At 39.5% G+C, this 23,829-nt stretch overlaps 1 protein-coding gene across 7 annotated transcripts in view; it reads left to right on the top strand.

The window, feature by feature from the left end:
* Window positions 1-19,464, top strand: part of EBAG9 (estrogen receptor binding site associated antigen 9) — a 51,208-nt gene extending 31,744 nt beyond the window's left edge. For 3 of the 7 annotated variants that reach the window (XM_038389612.2, XM_038389610.2, XM_038389608.1), the window contains exons 3-7: window positions 1,463-1,541; window positions 1,671-1,829; window positions 6,796-6,903; window positions 8,849-8,940; window positions 18,907-19,464. In XM_038389612.2, the coding sequence (XP_038245540.1) occupies window positions 1,463-1,541; window positions 1,671-1,829; window positions 6,796-6,903; window positions 8,849-8,940; window positions 18,907-19,027 (559 nt within the window). In that variant the 3' untranslated portion in view covers window positions 19,028-19,464. Of the gene's footprint in view, window positions 1-120; window positions 544-1,416; window positions 1,542-1,670; window positions 1,830-6,795; window positions 6,904-8,848; window positions 8,941-18,906 lie in introns of those variants that run through there. The other 4 variants (XM_043507414.1, XM_043507415.1, XM_043507416.1 and 1 more) reach the window with 4 other exon arrangements.
* Window positions 19,465-23,829: the final 4,365 nt, after the last annotated feature.

Raw genomic sequence — 23,829 nt, 5'->3', positions numbered from 1 at the left:
TAGAAATCAGCAGGGGGATGGGAAGAACAGGATGAGATCTTCATGCTTCGTGGAACAGGGTCAATGAATTTTGAGACAGATAAGCAGAGACAGAAAGCCATTTTGGCATCTTTCACCTAGGAAGACCAGGGAAACCAGCACCTTGTACTTTTGTGGAAGTTCCTGACTAAGAGAGAGCCCTGGCTGGAAGGAGGAAATATTGGTAAGAAATCTACCTTGAACAAAGGCTGTAGCTTGTTGAGTTAGATCTTAGCCACTAGAAAGTGTGTTTTACTTTTATTTACTTGTACTTGAACTCACATAAAATCACTTTTGAGTAAATACACTTGTTTTCTTTTAACCTAAACCATTCCAGTGCTGTGATTGTTAATGCCAGTTAAAATAAGCTGCGCATTGTCTCTACAAAGGGACAACAAACCTTTTTTACTTCTGTGTGTTCCAGGAGAGGACTAGACACTTCAGGGCTGATGGTTTTGGGGAAAATCAGACTGGGGTGTGTTGGGGTCATCCTGCAAGTAGTAACCCAGGCTGGTGCAGACCATGGTAGGGCTGTTGTGTTATAGGTGGGCTGCTGGGGGCAGTTTGCTGATCTAGGACTGCACAACACACAGACCTCAAGGAACTGCATGCTTGTCTGCTAGCTGTTGGTATCCGGGCACTGAGCCACAGCAACAGAGCACATAAGGCATCCAGGGTTACAGGGCAGGTGCTGACACAACCTCTCAATGGTCTGGTTTGAACCCTAAATGGTCACAGTTTTTCATCCTGTCTTCTAAGGAAATTTCCTGGTATGATGGATAAAACTGCAACACTCAAAATGGTCCTACATGTTGAATAGCAGCTGTGAATCTTATATAATCCTGTCCTACCTGTCCCTCACATTAGAAACTAGTAGTATTCTCTGTTTTATTAAGTTATCACATTACAGGGAAACTGTTAGCTCAGAATATAAATTTGTAAAATTCAAACCTTTTTATAAAACCTAAAATCTACAAAAGTGTTTCCAAGGAATTTTAAAAAAAAATTCTAAGGGAAAAGTTGTCTTTGAACTAACATAGCCTGCAGTGTTCACAACCCAAACATTGAAGCACTGAGCATTTTAAAGTAAAATTGATTATAAATTCCATAGTCCAAGCTGAGAGAAAGTGTGTAAAGCAAGTATATAAATAGTGGAAAGTAAACTGAACTTCTAGAACTTTTTCTTACTAACATCACCTTTTAAAATTATTAAACTGAAAAAAAAAATTTCAATATTAATTTTGTTTAGTGAGTCCTTTTTAATCCTATTATCAACATTGTATTAGAACCACTTCTTGAGCTATTTCTGTTAGTTATTGATTTAGCCATGATTTTCATCAAGTTCCTTTCTTCCACTAGCTCATTTAGCCTTCAGCAGCCCTTTTCTTTTTAATGTAGTGCTCATGTTCTCAGACCTTGGAGGAATCCTACATTTCTCTTTCAGGTCTGGAAGAGGACGAAAGTTAAGTGGAGACCAAATAACTTTGCCAACTACAGTGGATTATTCATCTGTTCCTAAACAGGTAATGTCTCTAAAGGGCTGGGTGATGTGGAGTAAAACAGCAATTTTACTAACCTTGTTGAACCAGTAAAATGTGTTATCTTGCATTTACAAGTCAAATGCTAAAGTGATGTTCTTCAATTGTATTCAGTCTGAAGTAGAAGATTGGACTTCATGGGATGAAGAAGCACCAACCAGTGTGAAGATTGAAGGAGGTAATGGGAACGTGGCCGCACAACAGAATGCTTCAGAACAACTGGAGCCTGATTATTTTAAGGACATGACGCCAACTATAAGGAAAACACAGAAAGTAGGTTTCATTCAAGCAAATATGTTTGTTAAATCTATTTTATGAAATTTGAAATAATTTGTAGGTAAACTATAAATAGCAGGGCTTTTCAGGCAAAAATTCAGTAGCCCGATTTCTGGTATTTAATGTGGATGCCCTAACTGATGTGTTTTGGGGACTTCTATTACTCCAGGGAGAATTCTGCACACAATATTTTAAAATTCTGAAAATTGTATTTGTCAAAATAATACTATATAATCATGCCAGTTTCAGTTATTTTAGTAATTTTATTTTAAAATACCTGTCAGCAAGTATGTCTGTAACAGTACAGACATACACAAAAGTTCCCCTGGGAGTAGAGAGTTTAAGAAACGCAGTTCCTGTTTCTCTGTCTGACCCCCAGAGCCCAGACTGGGGGTCAGACACTAATACCCCCTCCCTCCCGGAGCCCAGCCATGGGGCCCCCCAAGACACTCACATCCCCTCCCCCAAGAGTCAGCTACACCCACCATCCCAGACACTCACCCCCTCTTCTCCTAGAGCCCAGATGCAACCCCCTCCCCCCACACACATACACAAAGCCCAGACCCTGTCACCCTATACCGACCCCAGAGATCAGCTGTAGGGCCTCCCTCCACCTCCAGCCTAGACACTCAGACTCCTAGAGCTCAGTGATCCAGAGGGAGAAACAGTCTGATGCTGGGTCCTGGGCCTGCATGGCATTTCCTGCACACCGCCGCCCTCCTTTCTTCAGGGTGTGCTGAGAACTTCAGCTGCCGGGAACCCTCCAGTTCCCTCCCCGCACCCTTGTCTTCTATTTGCAAGCTGGGCTCTGCCAGGTACAGTGGTCCCTAGTGGTGGCCAACATCTCTGCAGCCCATTTCTGCAACATTAATTTCTGTAAAATTCTGAATTGTGCAGTGGCGCAGAATTACCGCAGGAGTATTAGATATCTATTTGCATTGTGCTTCTCTATATCCGTTTTATTCTGCTTTCTGATGTGGAACTGAAAAGAGAAGAGAGAAAGATATGGGCTAATCTTTCTTTTGTCAAAGAAGGTGGAGTGGGAGGGAGAATTTACCACCGGGATTTCCTTGATGGAATATGTTCTACTGTTTTTTAAATTCAAGCAATGACTTGAAAGTCCCTTAATTAGAGTATATTCTGGGAAACATGGGTGCCGTGGGGTGATACTGAAATCAAATTTTGAAATACATTTTTCAGTACTGGGAATCGAGAGATTTGTGCACAAATATTTTAGTTAGTGAGAGATTTGTGTCTGATGAAAATATACAGTTCTAGACATGCCTGTCTAATACAAAAGTTGTATTATAGATAGGGTTGTTGATTAATTGCGATTAACTCAAAAAAATTAATCGCAGTTTTAATTGCACTATTAAACAATAGAATAGCAAATTGAAATTTATTCTGCATTTTCAAATATATTGATTTCAGTTGCAACACAGAATACCAAATTCACAGTGCTCACTTTATATTATTTTTATTACAATTATTCACACTATAAAAGCGATAAAAGAAATAGTATTTTTCAATTCACCTCATACAAGTACCGTAGTGCAACTTTTTTATTGTGAAAGCACAACTTACAAATGTAGATTTTTGTTGTTGTTACATAACTGCACTCAAAAACAAAGCAATGTAAAACTTTACAGACTACAAGTCTACTCAGTCCTACTTCCTGTGTAGCCAATCGCTAAGAGAAAAAAGTTTGTTTACATTTACAGGAAATACTGCTGCCCTCTTCTTATTTGCAGTGTCACCTGAAAGTGAGAACAGATGTTCACATGGCACTTTTGTAGCCGGCATTGCAAGGTATATAAGTGCTAGAAATGCTAAACATTCGTGTGCCCCTTCATGCTACAGCCACCATTCCAGAGGACATGCTTCCATGCTGATAACGCTCGTTTAAAAAAATAATGTGTTTATTAAATGTGACTGAAATCCTTGGGGAAGAATTGTATGTCTCCTGCTCTGTGTTTTACCCAAATTCTGCCATATATTTCATGTTATAGCAGTCTCTCATGATGACCCAGCATGTTGTTCATTTTAAGAACACTTTCACAGCTGATTGGTACCTTCTTTGTGTTTTGTCAAATGTGAGATTTCTAAAGATCGCTACACCACTCGACCCAAGGTTTAAGATTATGAAGTGCCTTCCAAAATCTGGGGTGTGGAGCATGCTTTCAGAAGTCTTAAAAGAGCAACACTCTGATGTGCAAACTACAGAACCCGAACCACCAAAAAAGAAAATCAACCTTCTGCTGGTGACCTCTGACTCATGATGATGAAAATGAACATGCATTGGTCTGCATAGCTTTGGATTGTTATCGAGCTGAACCCATCATCAACATAGACGCATGACCTCTGGAATGGTGGCCAAAGCATGAAGGGGCATACGAATCTTTAGTGTATATGGCACATAAATATCTTGCAACACCGGCTACAACAGTGCCATGCGAATGCCTGTTCTCACTTTCAGGTGACATTTTAAACAAGAACAGGGCAGCATTATCTCCTGGAAATGTAAACAAACTTGTTTGTCTGCGCGATTGGCTGAACAAGAGGTAGGACAGAGTGGACTTGTAGGCTGGGTCTACACTACTGCGGTAAGTTGATCTGCGCTACGCAACTCCAGCTACATAAATAACATAGCTGGAGTCGACGTACCTTAGGTCAAGTTACTGTGGGGTCCACAGTGCGGGGTGTTGATGGGAGAAACTCTCCCATCAATTTACCTTACTCTTCTCCTCGGGGGTAGAGTACAGGGGTTGACTGGAGAGCGATCTGCTGTCGATTTGGCAGGTCTTCACTAGACCCACTAAATTGACCTCTGGTGGATCGATCTCAAAGGGTCGATCCGGACTGTAGTGTAGACATAGCCTTAGGTTCTAAAGTTTTACATTGTTTTATTTTTGAATAAATAGTTATTTATTTTTTTTGTACATAACTCTACATTTGTAAGTTCCAATTTCATGATAAAGAGCTAGTACAAGTACTGTAGTGCAAAGTGAATTGAAAAATATGACTTATTTTTACAGTGCAAATATTTATAATAAAAAATAAATGTAAAGTGAGCACTGTACACTTTCTATTCTGTGTGGTAATTGAAATCAATTTATTTGAAAATGTGGAAAACATCCAGAAATATGTATATAAATGGTATTCTGTTGTGTAACAGCACAATTAATCATCATTAAAAAAATTAATCAACAACTGTAATTATAAACTATAGAGGCTGTACTGCTATTTTGAGTAATGAGTCATCTTCGTAAATACTCTGTTCTGCCCCAGTGTTTAGGTTTGTTAGCTAATATGATAAAACTGCATATCAAAAGCATACAAGCTGGCTGGGCCTTTCTTACCTTAACATAAAACATTTGACTAGATCCACATCAGTCTCCTGGGATAAAAACTGAGGTGTTTCAGTTGAAGAACTGCACAAAACTGCACTTGACAATACTGTCAATACATTCTCTAAGGGTATATCTACATTTGAGCTGGAAGGTATAATTTTCATCTTGCACAGGTGTGTCTCTTCTAGCTCCGATCAAGCTAGCATGCATAAAAATAGAAGTGTAGCTGTGGCAGCACAAGCAGAGTAAGGAGCTAGTTTCCCCCAAGGATGATCCCTCCAAGACACTAAGTACCTACTCATGGCTGCTATTCCCTCACGCTACTCATGGTGCTGCTTCTACGTTTCCATTTTTAGCACGCTAGCTTGATCAGAATTAGCATAGGTATGTCTCCTCCAGCTGGAAATTACACCAGTTTGAATGTAGACATACCCAAAGTACTATTATTTCAGTTTGCTTTCTTCTGCAATTGGTGATGTGTCTTCTGGGCACTACTTGGAGATCCCCTGACACATCCTGCCTTTTCTGACACATCCTTGAGAAATGTGAAAAGAGGAATACTTGCTTTTTGTGCCTAGCTCTGTTTATTTGGTGATGTAATCAATAGCTTAGCTGAAATCTGTTTAACTTGCCTTTTTTTTTTCTTAACATCTCTGGGGTATTTGGGTCCCATTGCTTTGTGCTGGTGACAGCTGGAGCACAGAAAGATTATAATTTGGTAATTCTGCCTCTTCTCTGTCCCTGGGTGTACCAATATCAGGAAATTAGTTTGTGATTGGTTGTTTAGTCCACATTTATAGTTACACATGCTGCATAGTGTTGTTAAATGCATACTTTGGTTTCAGTGTGGAAATCCTCCAGCTGGAGAGGCAGAAGTGCATACTCAAAAGTTGAGAGATTCTCATTGTTTGTGGAATGACAACCACCATGGATTGTCAGCAGGTATAAACCTTGAACCTCCAGCCCAAAAGCACAGGCCTCCATCACTTGTGCTAAAGGAGTCACTTGGCTAGTGGAGGCTTGTGATTTGGTACTGAATTTCCCAGGTTCAGGCCCTGCTGATGATTATGGTGGATTATTACAAAGTGGTGGCCTATATTTGGATTTGCATTTCTGTGGATTTCAGATGCTCGAGACGGAATGTGTGTGTAGGCTCTTACCTTGTATGAGGGTAAGCCACTAAAAAGGAACATGATGCTCTTAGTCACCATGTTACATTTACTGACCTGCCTTTCAAGAAGAGAAGAAACTTCTTTCCACTTTTTCAGATGCACAAAAGCTTATGCCCAAATAAATCTGTTAGTCTTTAAGGTGTCGCCGGACTCCTCATTGTTTTTGTGGATACAGCCTAATACAGCTACCCCTTTGATACAAGAAACTGTGTGTCTGTCTGTACTGGTAGAAGAGGAGCACATCAAGAAATTGCCAGGTGTTTAAAAAAAATCTAAGTTAGTGTCCTTCTTTTAAAGGGATGTGCTTTGGCATTTGTAGGTGTAGTGTATTATAGTGCTGAAGAAATAGTATCATGCTCTTATTAGCTCTCAATGGAGGTATAAAACTCGGATTTCCTCCCCTCTTCTTCTCCTTTCCCCTTTTTCAATGTTGTCTTTCAGATTGTTATTAAAAAAAGAGAACCTTTACATTTTGGGATCCCAGATGGAAATGCAGGATTTTCTAGTAGATTAGCAGCCACACAAGATATTCCTTTTATTCACCAGTCTGTAAGTATGCTATGTGTTTTGATTCTTATTTATATGGCAATGTGTCTGCTCCTCAGTAGAAAGGTCTGGCAGGGAGGAGGGATATTAAGTAGCTATAAAGTACCTGAATTGTTGATAAAGAATAAGAGGTATTTGAGTAGGCAGTGCTGAATTTGAATTGGTGAATTAGTTGAATTAGTACTGTCACTACCTGGTGTCTGTCTTGCTCTTGAAAAGAGGAGATGAGCGGAAGGGAATACAAGTCAGCCTGCTGGAAATTAGTCTGAGATGGATCTTGAGTGTTACCATATCTCCTAAACCAGAGTGTTCTAGGCTTTTGGGAGATTACATGTTAATTCATGAAAGGACAGAGAAACAATTTGCATTGAACTTCATGCACTTATGCTGACCGTGTTTGCCTTGACAACAAAGATGATGTACTCGGACAAGAAATGTGGGGTATAAAACCATATGTAAAATGAGGCGATACTTGCCTTACTCAGAGTATAGGTAGAATTAATTTGTTTGCAAAGTACTCTGAAGATATAAAGTGCTCTGTAAATGAATGATACCTTTTTAGAATGATAGAATAGTTTTTTTATAAATATTTAAATTTATTTCTTGCATAACTTCTGCTTCTAATAACCCGTCACTAAATTGTAAAAGTACATATGGATAACATACATTTGGTAGGGTTTCTGACCCTAGAAACATTGAGTTCTAATTTCAGTCTGTGTGAAAACTGTTATTAACTTGGAAAGATAAAAGAGAAGTGGTGAAAGCATCAACATTCTTGTTGTGTCTATTGAGGAACAATAAGAAAGTCATAGAAATTGTCTCAGCTTAGGAAGGGGAAATGGTGTTATCAGTCATGAGGAATGAGAGTCTGGTGGAAGGGCACTAGCCTGGAACTCGGGAGACTTGAGTTCAATTCCCTGCATTGCCACAGACTTCCTGTTTGACATTCAATAGGTCACTTAGGCTACGTCTAAATTAGGAGCATTTTATCAGTAGAGGCATACTACTATACTGGCAAAGTACTCCTAGTGTGGACACAGCTGTACCAGCAAAGCTGCACTTTGCACCAGTTGAGTAAAACCACCCCCTCCCCCAAAAGGGTAAAACAAGCTATAATAGTAAAAAGAAAAGGAGTACTTGTGGCACCTTAGAGACTAACAAATTTATTAGAGCATAAGCTTTCGTGAGCTACAGCTCACTTCATCGGATGCATTTGGTGGGAAAAAAAAAATCCGATTTAAGTGAGCTGTAGCTTATGCTCTAATAAATTTGTTAGTCTCTAAGGTGCCACAAGTACTCCTCTTCTTTTTGCAAATACAGACTAACACGGCTGCTACTCTGAAAGCTATAATAGTAAAAGTGTAATTTTGCTGATATAACTGCATCTACACTAGGGGTTTCTTCAGGGGTCACATCACTTCACATTACCGTAATTGAGGCCATATAAGTACCCAAGATAGATAATGATTGATACTATAGATTGGAAAGTGGGGGAAGCATGTGGATGAATAGCAGTGGGTGGGGACTTTGCTAGAATCTAGAAAATTCTGGAAGCTAGGCAGATGTTTTAGTACCTAGTTCTAAAGGAAGCAGGCTAGCTCCATCAGTATTTGGCTTCACTGCGTTCAGATCAGTAGTTGTTTTTAATATCTTCATTGTGGTTTGTTGTGGGTATTGATTTTGGGGTAGGGTTGTTTGTTTGTTTGTTTGTTTGTTTGTTTTGTTTTTGTTTGGGTTTTTTTGAGTGAGGGAATTGTTGGGAAACTCAAAACAATCCTGTCTGGTACTAGGAGAGAATCTTTCCATATTGTCATGAAGCAGATATATAAAACCCTTAACACTAAATATAAATAGCCTTGCTTTCTGAGTTTCAACATAGTCTTATCTGGAAATGAGGTGGGGAGATAGTTTGCATATGTTTATTATATTCTTGGTCTTTTGTTTTCAGCCTGAACTAGGAGACTTGGATACTTGGCAGGAAAATACTAATGCCTGGGAAGAAGAAGAAGATGCTGCCTGGCAGGCAGAAGAAGTACTTAGGTAATTTAAACAATTCTGTATCTGACCAGGCTTGAGCAATTTTTAGCACAATCATATTTTAGCCAATTTTACAATTTAACAACCCTACTTAATTTGTGTAACACGCATTACATAGGATTTCACTCTCCTTCCCTCCCAGATCTTCAATGTATACAAATTTTATACCATACACTCTCCTTCCATTAAGACCTTATTCACACGTGCCAAGAATTAGGCATGTTAAACACTTCTTTATATAAGAAGAATACTGGGATTTTATGTAGCAAGGAGCAGTGTTAATTGTTTTACATTCTAGAAATAATAAAGATAAAGTGTACTCTGTACAGTGCTACATTAAAACTAAATTTAATAGCAATGTACATAAGTAAAAAAAATTGAGTCACTAGCATATACAAATAGTAAAATCACAATCAAAAACCTCAATGTACCAATAGCATCTTTCAATTTGGTGATTTCTGAAGTACTTACAGAATACATACATAGCAGTGTGCTGTTAAATTCAAAGATGGGAAATGTTGTACAACAGTTTAGGACAGAATGTGAGGAATCAGAGGTGGGGTGTTGGTTTTTTTTTTTTTTTTTTTAGTTGAAAATTCAGCAGAAATATTAAGTAAGTTAATTCTTGAATCCACACACATTCAACCGTATTCTTGTTAACTTAGTTAAAATAACAAATAGGACTTTCTGTAAACATCACTAGTTTATTAGACAGTGTCAGCGTGAATATTTTATTAAAATTTCTGCACACTTATTAAAATCAGAGGGGAGAAGGGACACTGATAGCTCTGGAACGTCAAGGCATACAGTACAATATTACACAATTTTAGGGTATTTATGTCCTTTTGCAGTCTCATGATAAAGGATGTCCATGCACAATCATGCTCAAAGACTGTTCTGTTTAGATTCTTATACTGTGTTCATCACCACAGTATCTGTTTTTGGAACCTTTTTTCATTTGTTTAACAACTGCAAGAATGGGTTAAGCACATTATTTTTGAACAATACCAATTTCAGATTTTGGAAATTACATTTTGTCCATATTGATTGATAAAATAATTTCAGCACTCCCCTAGTCTGGCAATTTAAGTGTTGGGCAGTATAATATAAATAAATGTAAAAATACAGTATTATGGCTGCACAATTCATATCATTGTCAGGAATGTAAAGGTTTCCATTGGCAGTGTTAACTTGGATCTGTTTTCTGTCTCTTTCTGTTTTATCCTCCTGCATTTTATACCATAAGCAAGAATACTAAGCTACACATTTTAACTGGAAAAGATTGACAAGAACATTGTCTGTACATGTAGAAGGGCTGGGTTAACATTGCTGTTGGTACTTTTTTATGTTTCCTGACTTAATTTTTAATTGGGAAAACTTCTCAGTGCACTGACGTTGTGTTTTCCTTTGTTTTAAAAAAGAAAAATGGAGGAAGGCAAAAACTAACTGGCCCAGTTAGGCCAAATGTCACGCTTTCTGCTGGTGGAGGGCAGAGAACTCACCTCTCTGGCTGCTGCAGCTATTGAGACAGTTTTTGCTAGGCTGTCATAACAGCGCAGCAGCACATCTGTTTACATTGTAACGTATTGTCATTCACTATGCTGTTTCCACTGAGTGCAGTAGAGAGGGGAAGCTGCAAAGAAACCAGTTGCAGCTCCTTAATTCTTGCATACATTTCATATGTTTGTCCTAATGTCTCATTTACATTGTGGTGCTGTTTCTGGAAAGAGAAAATCATCTTTCCTGGGTCAGGCAAAAGGTCAAAATGTCCTTCCAAAATCTTTTTGATTGAAAGTACTTTCATGCACTAATAAGTGGATTTCTTTGTGTTGTATGTATATACAGTACACACAGAACAATTATACTTCAGAATGTTGACTTTGTATTAAAGATTTTTAACATTTTATTTTCACCCTTTGTCTCAACGTGCACGTTGAAATCTTTTCCTGTCTCCCATACCTGTCTCTGGGTCTTCTTTCATGCAGTCCTCTGCCTGAAATGGTCCTTTGTGCTTCTGCCCCGTCCTCCATCAAGTCACTTCTGAATATGCACTTTTCTCCAAAATCCTGCACACTGTAATCCTCCCTTCTGGACTGGGTTAATTTTCAAGGGATTAAAAAAAGGGAATGCTAGAATTCACCAGAGGTTTGCTCTGCTTGCCCTGTCTGGTCTTTCTTTGTGCTTTTGTGGAGTCGCTTTTGCCTGGCTTCATCTGTGTGTTGTACATCTAGGTTGTAAGCTCTTTGTGGCAGAGGCCTTTTCTTCATCTCTGTTTGTAAAGTGCCTAGGCCAACTTGGGTGCCTGTTCTTAGGCACTCGGCTCCAAATCTTACTACTAAATAAATGACTCCTCTCTACTGTCTTCCCTCCACTTCCCATTGCAGTCAGTGGCAGTGGGTACCCAGATACTTGGGTTGCTTTTATTACCTACATTTTGATTTAGCTGCCTAACTATAGGCATCCAAATTTGGTTCTGGCAGGTTGTGGGCACTATATTAATGAGAACAGGAACAAACTTACCCTGGAACAGATTCTGTTTCTTCTTTAACCTTTTCATAGATTTCAAGGCTAGAAGGGACCACTGTGATCATATAGTCTGACCTCCTATATAACACAGGCTATAGAATAATTCCTAGACATCGTTTAGAAAAACATCCAATCTTGATTCAAAAATTGTCAATGAAGGAGAATCCCCCACGACTCTTTGTAAGTTGTTCCAGAGGTTAAAACATAAGAATGGCCATACTGGGTCAGACCAAAGGTCCATCCAGCCCAGTATCCCGTCTACTGGCAGTGGCCAATGCCAGGTACCCCAGAGGGAGTGAATATTCAACAGGTGATATTCAAGTGATCTCTCTCCTGCCATCCATCTCCACCCTCTGACAAACAGAGACTAAGGACACCGTTCCTTACCCATCCTGGCTAATAGCCATTAATGGCTTAACCTCCATGAATTTTTCCAGTTCTCTTTTAAACCCTGTTATAGTCCTAGCCTTCACAGCCTCCTCAGGCAAGGAGTTCCACAGGTTGCAGAGTGAAGAAGAACTTCCTTTTATTTGAATTAAACCTCCTGCCCATTAAATTTGCCCATTAATTATTCTCAATATTAAAAATTTACTACTTTATTTCCCGTCTGAATTTGTTTAGCTTCAACTTCCAGCCATTGGATCATGTTATACTTTTCTCTTGAAATTGAAGACCCAGTTATTAAATATTTGTTCCCTATGTACCATATCTAGTTTTATACTAGTTTGATCTTTCACCACAATTTAAGCTCTTTTGGTAGAGAATATTTAAAATTCTAGACAGTGACCTGTAAACTTGAAACAGCAGCAAAAAGTTGTATCTTACTATAGCAAAGCCAGTTGATATAGCTATACTATCCCAGGAGATGTAACAGTGACATTAATTCACCATTGGTGTGTGCATCTTTGCGAGAGCTCCTTTTTGTCATGCATGTTATTGCATGCATGGTTTCTACAAAACAAAAATGGCTGGGTTAGCCAGCAGAGGGTGCAGTAAACCACTTAGGAATTTTAGTGTAGGCAGGATTCTCTGTGTAGCTTGCAGTTTAAAGAGAGAGCATATGAACTGTTAGCAGTAGTTATGATTACTAAGCCTTTGAGTGCTGCCATTAGCTCTTGTTAGTGCTAAATATTTAGTTCCACATGAGACTTTGATGAAATACCATTATTTTTACATGTATGAACCATTCGTATAGTTGGTATCTTCACATGCAGCCTTTTGTTTTCCCTCTCTCTCCCACCCAAATCACTGTGCCAGAATTTCCTTTTGGTGGGTTAGTAGTAGGCTGTTGCTGTGAAACACAGAGCAGCATGTCTGCTATTCAGGATGCTAGGATGAGGGAAAGCTGCAGATTGCAAAATAAACTAGAAGTAATGGATTCTTGTCTTCTTTATAACCATCTTTTACACATATGCTGGCAATTTTCATGCCTCCTTCAGTCTTTCCTCAAAGAAGCACATTTCATCTCTCTTCTCTTGATTCCTAAGCTGGCCCATATAGGACAGAATAGCTGCCTTCATGTTTGTGATATTCCTACATCTAGGCACAAGGAATGCAGGCCGTACCTACAGAATGGGGCACTGCTGCAAGTAAAGCAAAGACTCTGAAAAGGATTTAGGGGTTATAATGGACAAGCAAGTCAGTACATAAGTGTGATGCTGTGCACAAAAGGATTAATGTGCTCCTTGGGTGTATAAATGGGAGTAAGAGTAAGGAGGTGATTTTACCTCCGTATGAGACATTGGTGAGACTGATGCTGGAATACTGCAAACAGGTCTGGTGTCCATTTTAAAAAGGATGTTGAAAAATTGGAGAGGATGCAGAACAGAGAGACAAAAAATAATTTGAAGATTGGAGAAAATGCCTTGCAGTGAGAGACAAAAAGAGCTTGATTAGTTTATCGAAAAGAAGATTGAGAGGTGACTTTATTGCTGTGTACAAGAACATAAGAATTCGAGAACGGCCATACTGGGGCAGACCAATGGTCCATGTAGCCCAGTATCCTGTCTTCTGACAATGGTCAATGCCAGGTGCTTCAGAGGGAATGAACAGAACAGGTAATCATCAAGTGATCCATCCCCTGTCACCCATTTCCAGCTTCTGGCAAACAAAGGTTAAGGACACTTCAGGGGGACACTACAAGAACATTCCCAGGGAGAAATATCAGGTGCTAACTGGCTCTTTAGTCTGGCAGAGAAAGGCACAAGAACCAATGACTGGAAGCTGGAGCCAGACCAATTCAAATTAGAAATGAGGTACAGATTTTTAACAGTGAGAGTGATTTAACTATTAGAACAAACCAAGGGAAAGGGTACGTTCTCCATCTCCTGATGTTTTCAGATCAAGACTGAGTGCCTTTCTGGAAGTTATGCTTTAGCCAAACACACATTATTGGATCCTACAGGAGTAACTGGGTAAAATGTAATGGCCTGTGTTATACAAGAAGTCAGATTAGATGATCTAGTCTTCTCTCAACTTTCTCTCAGAGTAGCAGCCATGTTAGTCTGTGTTCGCAAAAAGAAAAGGAAGACTTGTGGCACCTTAGAGACTAACAAATTTATGTGAGCATAAGCTTTCGTGAGCTACAGCTCACTTCATCGGAAAGCTTATGCTCAAATAAATTTGTTAGTCTCTAAGGTGCCACAAGTCCTCCTTTTCTTCTTTCAACTTTCTCTCTGATTCTGCCTATACAATTAATATAACACTGGACTTCTGTGAGGTATGCATTCTTTATTTAGATGGATTAATTTACTATTCACTAAAAACCTCACATCCTCCCCACTGCCTAGCCCTTATTTCCCCCATTCAATTATTCTTTCCAACATGAACTGCTTTGCTATCACTGAATCTCATTTTTCATATTACCTTATCTTTCAGTTCATCAAAACTCTCATGTTTTGAATCCTACCCTTCAGAAAACTTGCAAGAGAACTGGAAGATTTATTGTGTACATATTTAAATAGCATATTCCATGCCACCATCATTAACAAAAGTATGGAATAATACTGGATCCCTGATCCTCCTTACCTCTCTATCTGTTATTGCTTATCAAATACAGAAGATGGCGTTCATCCCTCACTCGCTGGAGTATGGATTCAGTCACTGTTGTTGTTCCATTCACCTCCCATGCCTGGGAAAATTTAACCAGGGGGGAAATAAAATTAACAAATTCTATCTTGTTTCTCTAGCAGCATAATTTTTGTGTGCTCATGGCAACCAGAGAGCTGACCCTTTGAACAAATCCTTCAGACAGTGATGGCCTGGGCTCTGAGAGCAATAGCAGAAAGATGCTGTCTCAGGGATAGACACTGTGGAACAAGTTGATGTTTCTTTTGCTTTTTAATTAGTATCCCAGTGGCAACCTGATACAGAGGCCATACTGCTTTAAATTAAAGAAGGGCTGAGCAATGATGTTCTAATCTAGAGTTTGAGGGTTCTCGGGTCTGGTGTTTTAATTTGACATGATAATATTTTTAAGTGAATAAGGAATTGCTCATTAATATCAATGGACGCTAAGCATTTGGCATTTGGCATAATCAAGCCCAAAATGTTTTAGAAATCTGGGCTATTGAATTATATTCTGCTATGTGGCCTAATAGCTAACTTTAAAAAAAAAAATGTAGGTAATGGTAAACATCTTAATCCCAGTGTTTAATCTAGCCAATTACAATCAGAAAAAGTAGACTACCAACTGTGTTCTTAATTTACAGTTTCTATAAAAATAAAGGTTTCAGAGTAGCAGCCGCGTTAGTCTGTATTCGCAAAAAGAAAAGGAGTACTTGTGGCACCTTAGAGACTAACAAATTTATTAGAGCATAAGCTTTCGTGAGCTACAGCTCACTTCATCGGATGCATTTGGTGGAAAATACAGACGGGAGATTGATATACACACACAGAGAACATGAAACAATGGGTTTATCATACACACTGTAAGGAGAGTGATCACTTAAGATAAGCCATCACCAGCAGCAGGGTGGGGAAAGGAGGAAAACCTTTCATGGTGACAAGCAAGGTAGGCTATTTCCATCAGTTAACAAGAATATCTGAGGAACAGTGGAGGGTGGGGTGGGGGGGAGAAATAACATGGGGAAATAGTTTTACTTTGTGTAATGACTCATCCATTCCCAGTCTTTATTCAAGCCTAAATTGATTGTATCCAGTTTGCAAATTAATTCCAATTCAGCAGTCTCTCGTTGGAGTCTGTTTTTGAAGCTTTTTTGTTGAAGGATAGCCACTCTTAGGTCTGTAATCGAGTGACCAGAGAGATTGAAGCGTTCTCCAACTGGTTTTTGAATGTTATAATTCTTGACATCTGATTTGTGTCCATTCATTCTTTTACGTAGAGACTGTCCAGTTTGACCAGTGTACATGGCAGAGGGGCATTGCTGGCACATGATGGCATATATCACATTGGTAGATGCGCAGGTGAACGAGCCTCTGATAGTGTGGCTGATGCGATTAGGCCCTATGATGGTGTCCCCTGAATAGATATGTGGACAGAGTTGGCAACGGGCTTTGTTGCAAGGATAGGTTCCTGGGTTGGTGGTTCTGTTGTGTGGTGTGTGGTTGCTGGTGAGTATTTGCTTCAGATTGGGGGGCTGTCTGTAAGCAAGGACTGGCCTGTCTCCCAAGATCTGTGAGAGTGATGGGTCGTCCTTCAGGATAGGTTGTAAATCCTTGATGATGCGTTGGAGAGGTTTTAGTTGGGGGCTGAAGGTGATGGCTAGTGGCGTTCTGTTATTTTCTTTGTTGGGCCTGTCCTGTAGTAGGTGACTTCTGGGTACTCTTCTGGCTCTGTCAATCTGTTTCTTCACTTCAGCAGGTGGGTATTGTAGTTGTAGGAATGCATGATAGAGATTTTGTAGGTGTTTGTTGACAGAGCCAGAAGCCCTTGCAACAAAGCCCACATATCTATTCAGGGGACACCATCATAGGGCCTAATCGCATCAGCCACACTATCAGAGGCTCGTTCACCTGCGCATCTACCAATGTGATATATGCCATCATGTGCCAGCAATGCCCCTCTGCCATGTACATTGGTCAAACTGGACAGTCTCTACGTAAAAGAATGAATGGACACAAATCAGACGTCAAGAATTATAACATTCAAAAACCAGTTGGAGAACACTTCAATCTCTCTGGTCACTCGATCACAGACCTAAGAGTGGCTATCCTTCAACAAAAAAGCTTCAAAAACAGACTCCAACGAGAGACTGCTGAATTGGAATTAATTTGCAAACTGGATACAATTAACTTAGGCTTGAATAGAGACTGGGAATGGATGAGTCATTACACAAAGTAAAACTATTTCCCCATGTTATTTCTCCCCCCCACCCCACCCTCCACTGTTCCTCAGATATTCTTGTTAACTGCTGGAAATAGCCTACCTTGCTTGTCACCATGAAAGGTTTTCCTCCTTTCCCCCCCCTGCTGCTGGTGATGGCTTATCTTAAGTGATCACTCTCCTTACAGTGTGTATGATAAACCCATTGTTTCATGTTCTCTGTGTGTGTATATCAATCTCCCCTCTGTATTTTCCACCAAATGCATCCGATGAAGTGAGCTGTAGCTCACGAAAGCTTATGCTCTAATAAATTTGTTAGTCTCTAAGGTGCCACAAGTACTCCTTTTCTTTTTATAAAAATAAAATTACACACTGATACAAAGCTTTGAGACATCAGAGCAAAAATAGTTTTATACCATTATCGATTTGCTATGTGTATGTCCCAGTCAGCCTGTACTTGTCCTTAGACTGTCTCCATATAGAATGAGGGAGATGTGATAGCATCCAGTTGTGCACTACAGTGTGGAAATTACACCCTCAGTTACTCTACTGTGTGGAGCATAGAGTTCAGTTAACTTTCTAACTAATTCTTCGATGCATCCGATGAAGTGAGCTGTAGCTCACGAAAAGCTTATGCTCTAATAAATTTGTTAGTCTCTAAGGTGCCACAAGTACTCCTTTTCTTTTAACTAATTCTTTAACTCTGAAAACAAATCTCAAAAAGTAGATTAGCCCTTAGTACTCTGGCTCGTTGGCCAAAATGGTTAATGCCCAGGTTTAAGGTGGAGATAAACCCAGCTGGGAGGTGGGGCAAATTTGGACACTATTGAGGAACAAGTGGTGTTGCATCAGCAGCCGGAGTTTGAAAGCAACCTAGATAATGTATGAGAACTTGACTGACAACAGAAAGGGTGTGAGAAGCGAGGCAGGAGTGCCAGTCTGTCTGTCTCTCACGGAGGGTGTTGAGAGGAAAAGGTTTTCCAGCATTTGTATTGTGGGAGTGGGCAGGCAAATGAAATTCCTGTTGGAGCACAAAAGAGAAGAGAAACTCGAAGCAAGCAAACTCTAAAGTCTAGAAAACTCGGGCCCTTATTTTGAGTATTCTGATTCTAGACTAAGGCTGACTGATTTTTTTTTTTAAGTAGCTTGTTTGTATAACTGTATTTACTCTAGTTAATTCCAGTTGTACCTATGTATTATGGATGTTTGGAGGACTGATAAATGCAGAAATGCATTTAGAAGAAAGGTCAGTGCATGAGATCTAAGAAATTTCACTAGATCTATATAAAAAGTCTTAATTATCTTTAAAAGCATGATACAAAACTGTACACAAAAAATGGAAAAATAACAAAAAAACAACCAACCAGCCAACATTTTAACAAAAGTCTTGGATTGCTACATTATTTTACTTATTCTCCCCCTTCCCCAACTCATTCCAAATATATCTCCCTAGTGATTTCATGGGTCTTTCATTTGCATATCTGTATATCAGTTACATTCTTCCTATATCTCATGAAATTCTTCAGCTTGTTCAGAGGTTCATACTGGGCCTGATCCAAAGCTCTTGAAATCGATGGGAATCCTTTCATTGAGTTCAGTAGGCTTTTTGGATCAAATCCATGAAGCAATTTCTGCAGTGAAAAAGTATCTGTCTTTTAAAAGTGGGACACAAGGGTTTAGCCAGAACGGTTGATTTAAAATCTCATACAGCTCAAGAATAAAGTACAGTTACTGGATTCTGATGCAGAGATGCCAACAGATAAGATCTATAGCCCTTTTCTTCACTGGGGAAAATGCAGTGTAAGAGATTTAACAGAAGCAAAGTTTGACATCAGCAATTTATTTAAAGTGCAGAATATGCCCTCTTTCATCTAAAGCTTAAACAATCTGAGCATGAGAAAAAGGCAGGTTAACTGATAGCTGCCTAATTAGGAGCACAGAAATAACCCAGAATTCCAGGCATCATTCCTAAAGGGGCTTGCAGGCTTAGTATACTTTAATGCTCATAGTTACAAGAGTCTTTTTTTCCTGAAGTAAGAAGTTCAGTATTTATTACATGAAAACATGTAAATAAGAGTTTTCTAGTTTCAGCCAGTGTAAAAGGGATCTTGCACTGTTTTCCAAAGGTGTGAGTCTGATGTTCTCTCTTCAAATTGCAGGCAGCAGAAGATAGCAGAAAGGGAAAAGAGAGCAGCAGAACAACAAAGGAAGAAAATGGAGAAAGAGGCACAAAGGCTAATGAAGAAAGAGCAGAACAAAATTGGTGTAAAACTATCCTAACACAAGCAGTTCTAGGATGACTGTACCAGCAGGAAGGAGAATCCCAGTTTTACAACATAAAGCATCATTTGTATTGATTTAAGTATTTTTAGAACTCAACTCACTGCTTGATTTTAATGCATTCTTCAGGCCATCTTGGAAGCTCGAATTCTCCCATAAAGTATCTTGAACTATTAGTAGATGGATCTTAAAAATAAAACACCAACCCTGCAAATCATACCTTGATGGAACAATGTTTCCTGCAATAGCGCTATTCCAGCACTGCCCCCTTATACAAGAACAGTGATTGCTGCAGTGACAGTCTGATGGTGGGGACATAAACTCTAACATATGGTTGAAGCTTAAAGAAAAAAGGGTGTAAATAATTCAGTGGTGGGAAATCTACTGCATTATCTATTAAGCTTACCTGAAAAGTGTAATTAAATAATTTTAAAGAATTCTTTGCTTCTGTGATTAATTTCAGAAAATGCACCTTTGCTGTTCTACTCTTAATTGCCTTATTTATAAATATTGGGAAAGATGCTTTAAAAATATGCTTGCATTCTCCTATGTAAGATGATATTGACCTATACTGAAAAGAAAATAATGCTTCTGTTTCTGTTGAGCTGATTATCATCCATACAGTTTTTTCCTTTTTTATAACAACAGCAAACAGGCTTGCTGTGGTTGAGGACCAGTAGGGGTGGAAATGAAGTGGATTTTATTTTTTGCTGACACCGTTTTCAGTACTGTTATACTTGCAATCCAAGAGAGGAATGCACTGTAATTGTAGGCAGAGATGTCTCAAGTGGAAGAGATTGGCACGATAACATTTTAATATCAGTCTGACTAGCATACTTTTCTCATTTTAGAGTTGATGTTGCATGCTATTATGGGAGCACATTTATTTATGTAATGTCATTGGGAAAAAGCATGATTGGTTCTTTAATGACCTTTCTGTATTGGTGAGCTGTTCAGACAGTATATCTATATCTGGTTATTTATATGTTCAATAGGCTATTAACCACACTATCCTAAGCAGATTCCAATTTGGCTAATTGTATTCAGTCTTCCTAAACATTCCCCCAATAAGTCTGTTGGATGGGGGAAGTTTTCCCCTCCTGAAAATTTTAATTCTTGCAACCAAAATGGCTGCTATCTTCCAGCCCAAAGGTGGCTACATTTCAGTGGTAGGTGGAGGTGAACGTTGCATACATTAAGAACAGGATTACTTGTGGCACCTTGGACTAACAAATGTATTTGAGCATAAGCTTTCGTGGGCTACAGCCCACTTCATCGGATGCATGCACTAGAAAATACAGTAGGACGATTTTATATACGCAGAGAACATGAAACAATGGGTGTTACCACTACACTCTTGTTATAGTGTGTATGGTAACACCCATTGTTTCATGTTCTCTGTGTATATAAAATCATCCTACTGTATTTTGCACTGCATGCCTCCGATGAAGTGGACTGTAGCCCACGAAAGCTTATGCTCAAATACTTAGTCTCTAAGGTGCCACAAGTACTCCTGTTCTTTTTGTGGATACAGACTAACACGGCTGCCACTCTGAAACGTTGCATAGATTCTGTACTGTACACTAGGATTGTTCTGAAAAGCATCTGTATACAGGGCAAATATAAAACAAAAAAAATGTTATATACAGCCAAAGCTAAGGACCTGTCCTATACAACCTACTGATGGTCCCCTGAGCCACAGAAAGCAGCGCGTGGCTGGTTGCAACCTTTTACTATATACACGAAAAGGCAAACCCCCACTGGACAACAGCAATTTTTGCTGATGGCAGGAGGAAGTTCTTAAAAATGATCAGCTTCCAAATGAACATCACTTCTAATTCTTGGACCCATTCTCTCTGCCACCTCTCATATGAGGGTCAGATAACCCACTGGATTATCTTCCAGCCTGAAACTGGAGTAAACCTCCCCTCTCCCTGTGTTTGCGCAATGGTTCTATTCTTTATATAGTACCCAAAACTGATAGGTGTCTTGTAGGAAGACAAGTCTCAGATGCCAAGACAGGTTAAGAACGCCCCAACTTCAGGGAAGCTCTCAACTGATGTCAAATCAGCATACTGTGTGCCCATGACAATTGCCTTCTGACCATAAGGTTGGAGTGGCAGGAAGACGGTAGGATAGGAGTGCCACTGCATTGCCTCAAATCTAGGGGGTCTTCAGTTTCATCAGGACTGTTGTCAACTAGCATAAGTTTAGAGCAACTTTAAAGGTGACTCTAACCCCCTCCTGGGACAGGGCAGGTGTGCCATGAGAATGGGGAAGTAGTAGCCATCTGGTGTAACTTCGTGCTGAACTGATTTTAGCTCAGGAGAGAATCTAGGTCCTTATCAGTGCTTCATCTTCCTTAGTAGCCCCAGTGATGGAGATGCTAAGGAAAGGCATAATAAGGCTGTGGCCTCATGAAAATTATTCCCAAGCCAATTGTCTGGCTTTTGTGCTCACTAACGCAGTGCATACATAGCTTTGGCTTGGGCTCAACTTGGCTGGTTCAAGCTGTAAATGCATTTTGACTTTCAAGATGAAAACAAATGTTTGTCTGGTCTTTAGTGTCATTACAACTCTGTTGAACACTTGTCACTATTCATGCTTAACAGAGAGAATCTGGGATTCTCTCTGATCTATAGCAAAAGGAAAACTTGTTAGAATCACTTGACATCTTTAAAAATTATTGAACTGTGCATGTGGCAGCGTGCCCTCCAAAAATGTCTGGTAGAAAGAATGGAATATTTCCAGGCTCTGAACATGCTTTCTGGGAAACAAAAATGTTTACTATGAATTGATTTATGCATTTGACAGAATAAGAGGGGATGATAGGAAGTCTTTCTTTGCAAATGAGATTATACAAAAAGAATAAATATTCTATGTATTCTGAATCATGGTATCCCTTAAATTGCTGTCATTTCTAATTGACAGTGAGGAATTGATAGTGTGAGGAAATGTTGAAAATACAGAGAAATTCATGCACATCCTATTTACAGTGAAGATTATGAAATATTAAATACCTCCTAATTCTTAAGGTATTGGCTTTTTATAAAATAGTTAACTACTGTTTTTCTCATCATTCAAAGATCAAATATAACTGGCATCCACTTGAAATATCTACAATTTATAAAATATAAATAAAGGAACCCAAGATGTGGGGTACGTCTTAACAAAGGGTAATTTTGAGATGGGGACTTACAGTTCAATGGATCTAACAATGCATTTATTTATTTTTAAGTCTGGAGAGTCCTGTATAGTCCTTAACCAGCTCTGTGCACTCTCCGTATCTTTACCAAGACTCCCCATGTCTGACTCTCTCTCTTCCTCGGGGTTGTGCGAGTATCTTTGAGCCAACCATCACCACTCATTTAACTGAAGATGGCTAAGCCCTTAAATTACTTGGGGTTTTTTCCGTGTCCAAGGACACAGTGTTAAACTAAAACTGCACACACTTTAATAGTGCAGAAGATAAAACAAAGCTATGTGTGTTCTTACCTTGGAGATGGAATTGGTATTAGTATGCTGCTATAAAAGGGATAAGTCTGACAAGAGATGCTATCCAGTACTGTACACTGGAATGAGCTTGCATGGTAAATTGGTGCACAACTCTCTTCTAGTGGTTCATTTTTGCTTTTAACCATAACCAATAGGGTCCCGTTCCTGCAGCTGTGCAAAACCCTACAGCTGCATCTATCATATTCATGTCAGCTGTGCAGCCAGCACTTGGTGGGGCTGGCTATGCTGAACACAAGATAAATTCAGGTAACTGAAAATGAAAGGAATATATGTAGGAATGTTTTATGAATTCTAAAACACTAACTTACTGTAAGTCTTCATTACTTCAGCTGGGCAGTCCCATAACTGTTGGTATTCCTCAGATTTCTGTAGTTCTCATCAGCTGACCCTTCCAAAGACCATACCTACCTCACTACCCCCAACCTTCATATCTCTGTCCAACCACCCATTCCAATCCATCCTGTCTGCAAAACTGAACTTCTCATCTTGCTTCTCCATCTACCTTCTCTATCACCAATGGGTATATCTACACTGCAAAAAAAAAATCATGTAGCAGTGAGTTTCAGAGCCACCGTCACCTGACAGGGCTAAAAATAGCCATGTAGATGTTCCTGCCTGAACACTGGGACCCAGTGAGGGTGGGGCTGAGGCTCCACCCAGAGCAGGGATGTCTGCACTGCTATATTTAGCCCTGTAGCACAAGTCTCATGAGCCCAAGTCAGTTGACCCAGGCTCTGAGACTCTCTGCTGTATTTTTTGCAGTACCCACTGACAACTCTACTTGTTTCTCATCTTCCACTGCATCCTTTCCTTATGTCCTGGCCTTTTTGCTCTCTCTTCTCTTTGTTAGTCTTGGCCAAGGCCTTCTCCATACATCAATCTTACTACAGTCTACAATGTGATTATTTTCTGTTCTACTTTTCTATATTGACTTCCCCACGTTGCTGCTGCTCTCAACCAGTCTAAATGCCTCTGCTAAAGCCACATTCCCCTATGGCCAAACCATCCATGCTCTTCCTTCTCTGAATCCCTCCCTGGGATTTCTGCACATGTTTGAGCTCCTTGATTTTACTTGGGAAATCCTGACTTCACCACAAACTCCTGTATCTGTACTGTTGCCCTGGGTTTGGTTTTCTTGCCTGTTATGCTACATTCTTTGAAACAGGAAGTTGGGCCATGTGAACAAAGCATGATTTTCATTTTAGTACATTCTTACAGCTAAAGATTAAGAAATTATTGTTCTGCTTGTTTAGAATCTTAGGGTTAAGAAATCACTTTGTTTGCAC

The sequence above is a fragment of the Dermochelys coriacea genome, chromosome 2 (assembly GCF_009764565.3).
Source record: "Dermochelys coriacea isolate rDerCor1 chromosome 2, rDerCor1.pri.v4, whole genome shotgun sequence".
Classification (NCBI taxonomy): Eukaryota; Metazoa; Chordata; order Testudines; family Dermochelyidae; genus Dermochelys; species Dermochelys coriacea.
The sequence above is the reverse complement of the archived record's forward strand: the minus strand, read 5'-3'. Positions and strand labels throughout refer to the sequence as shown.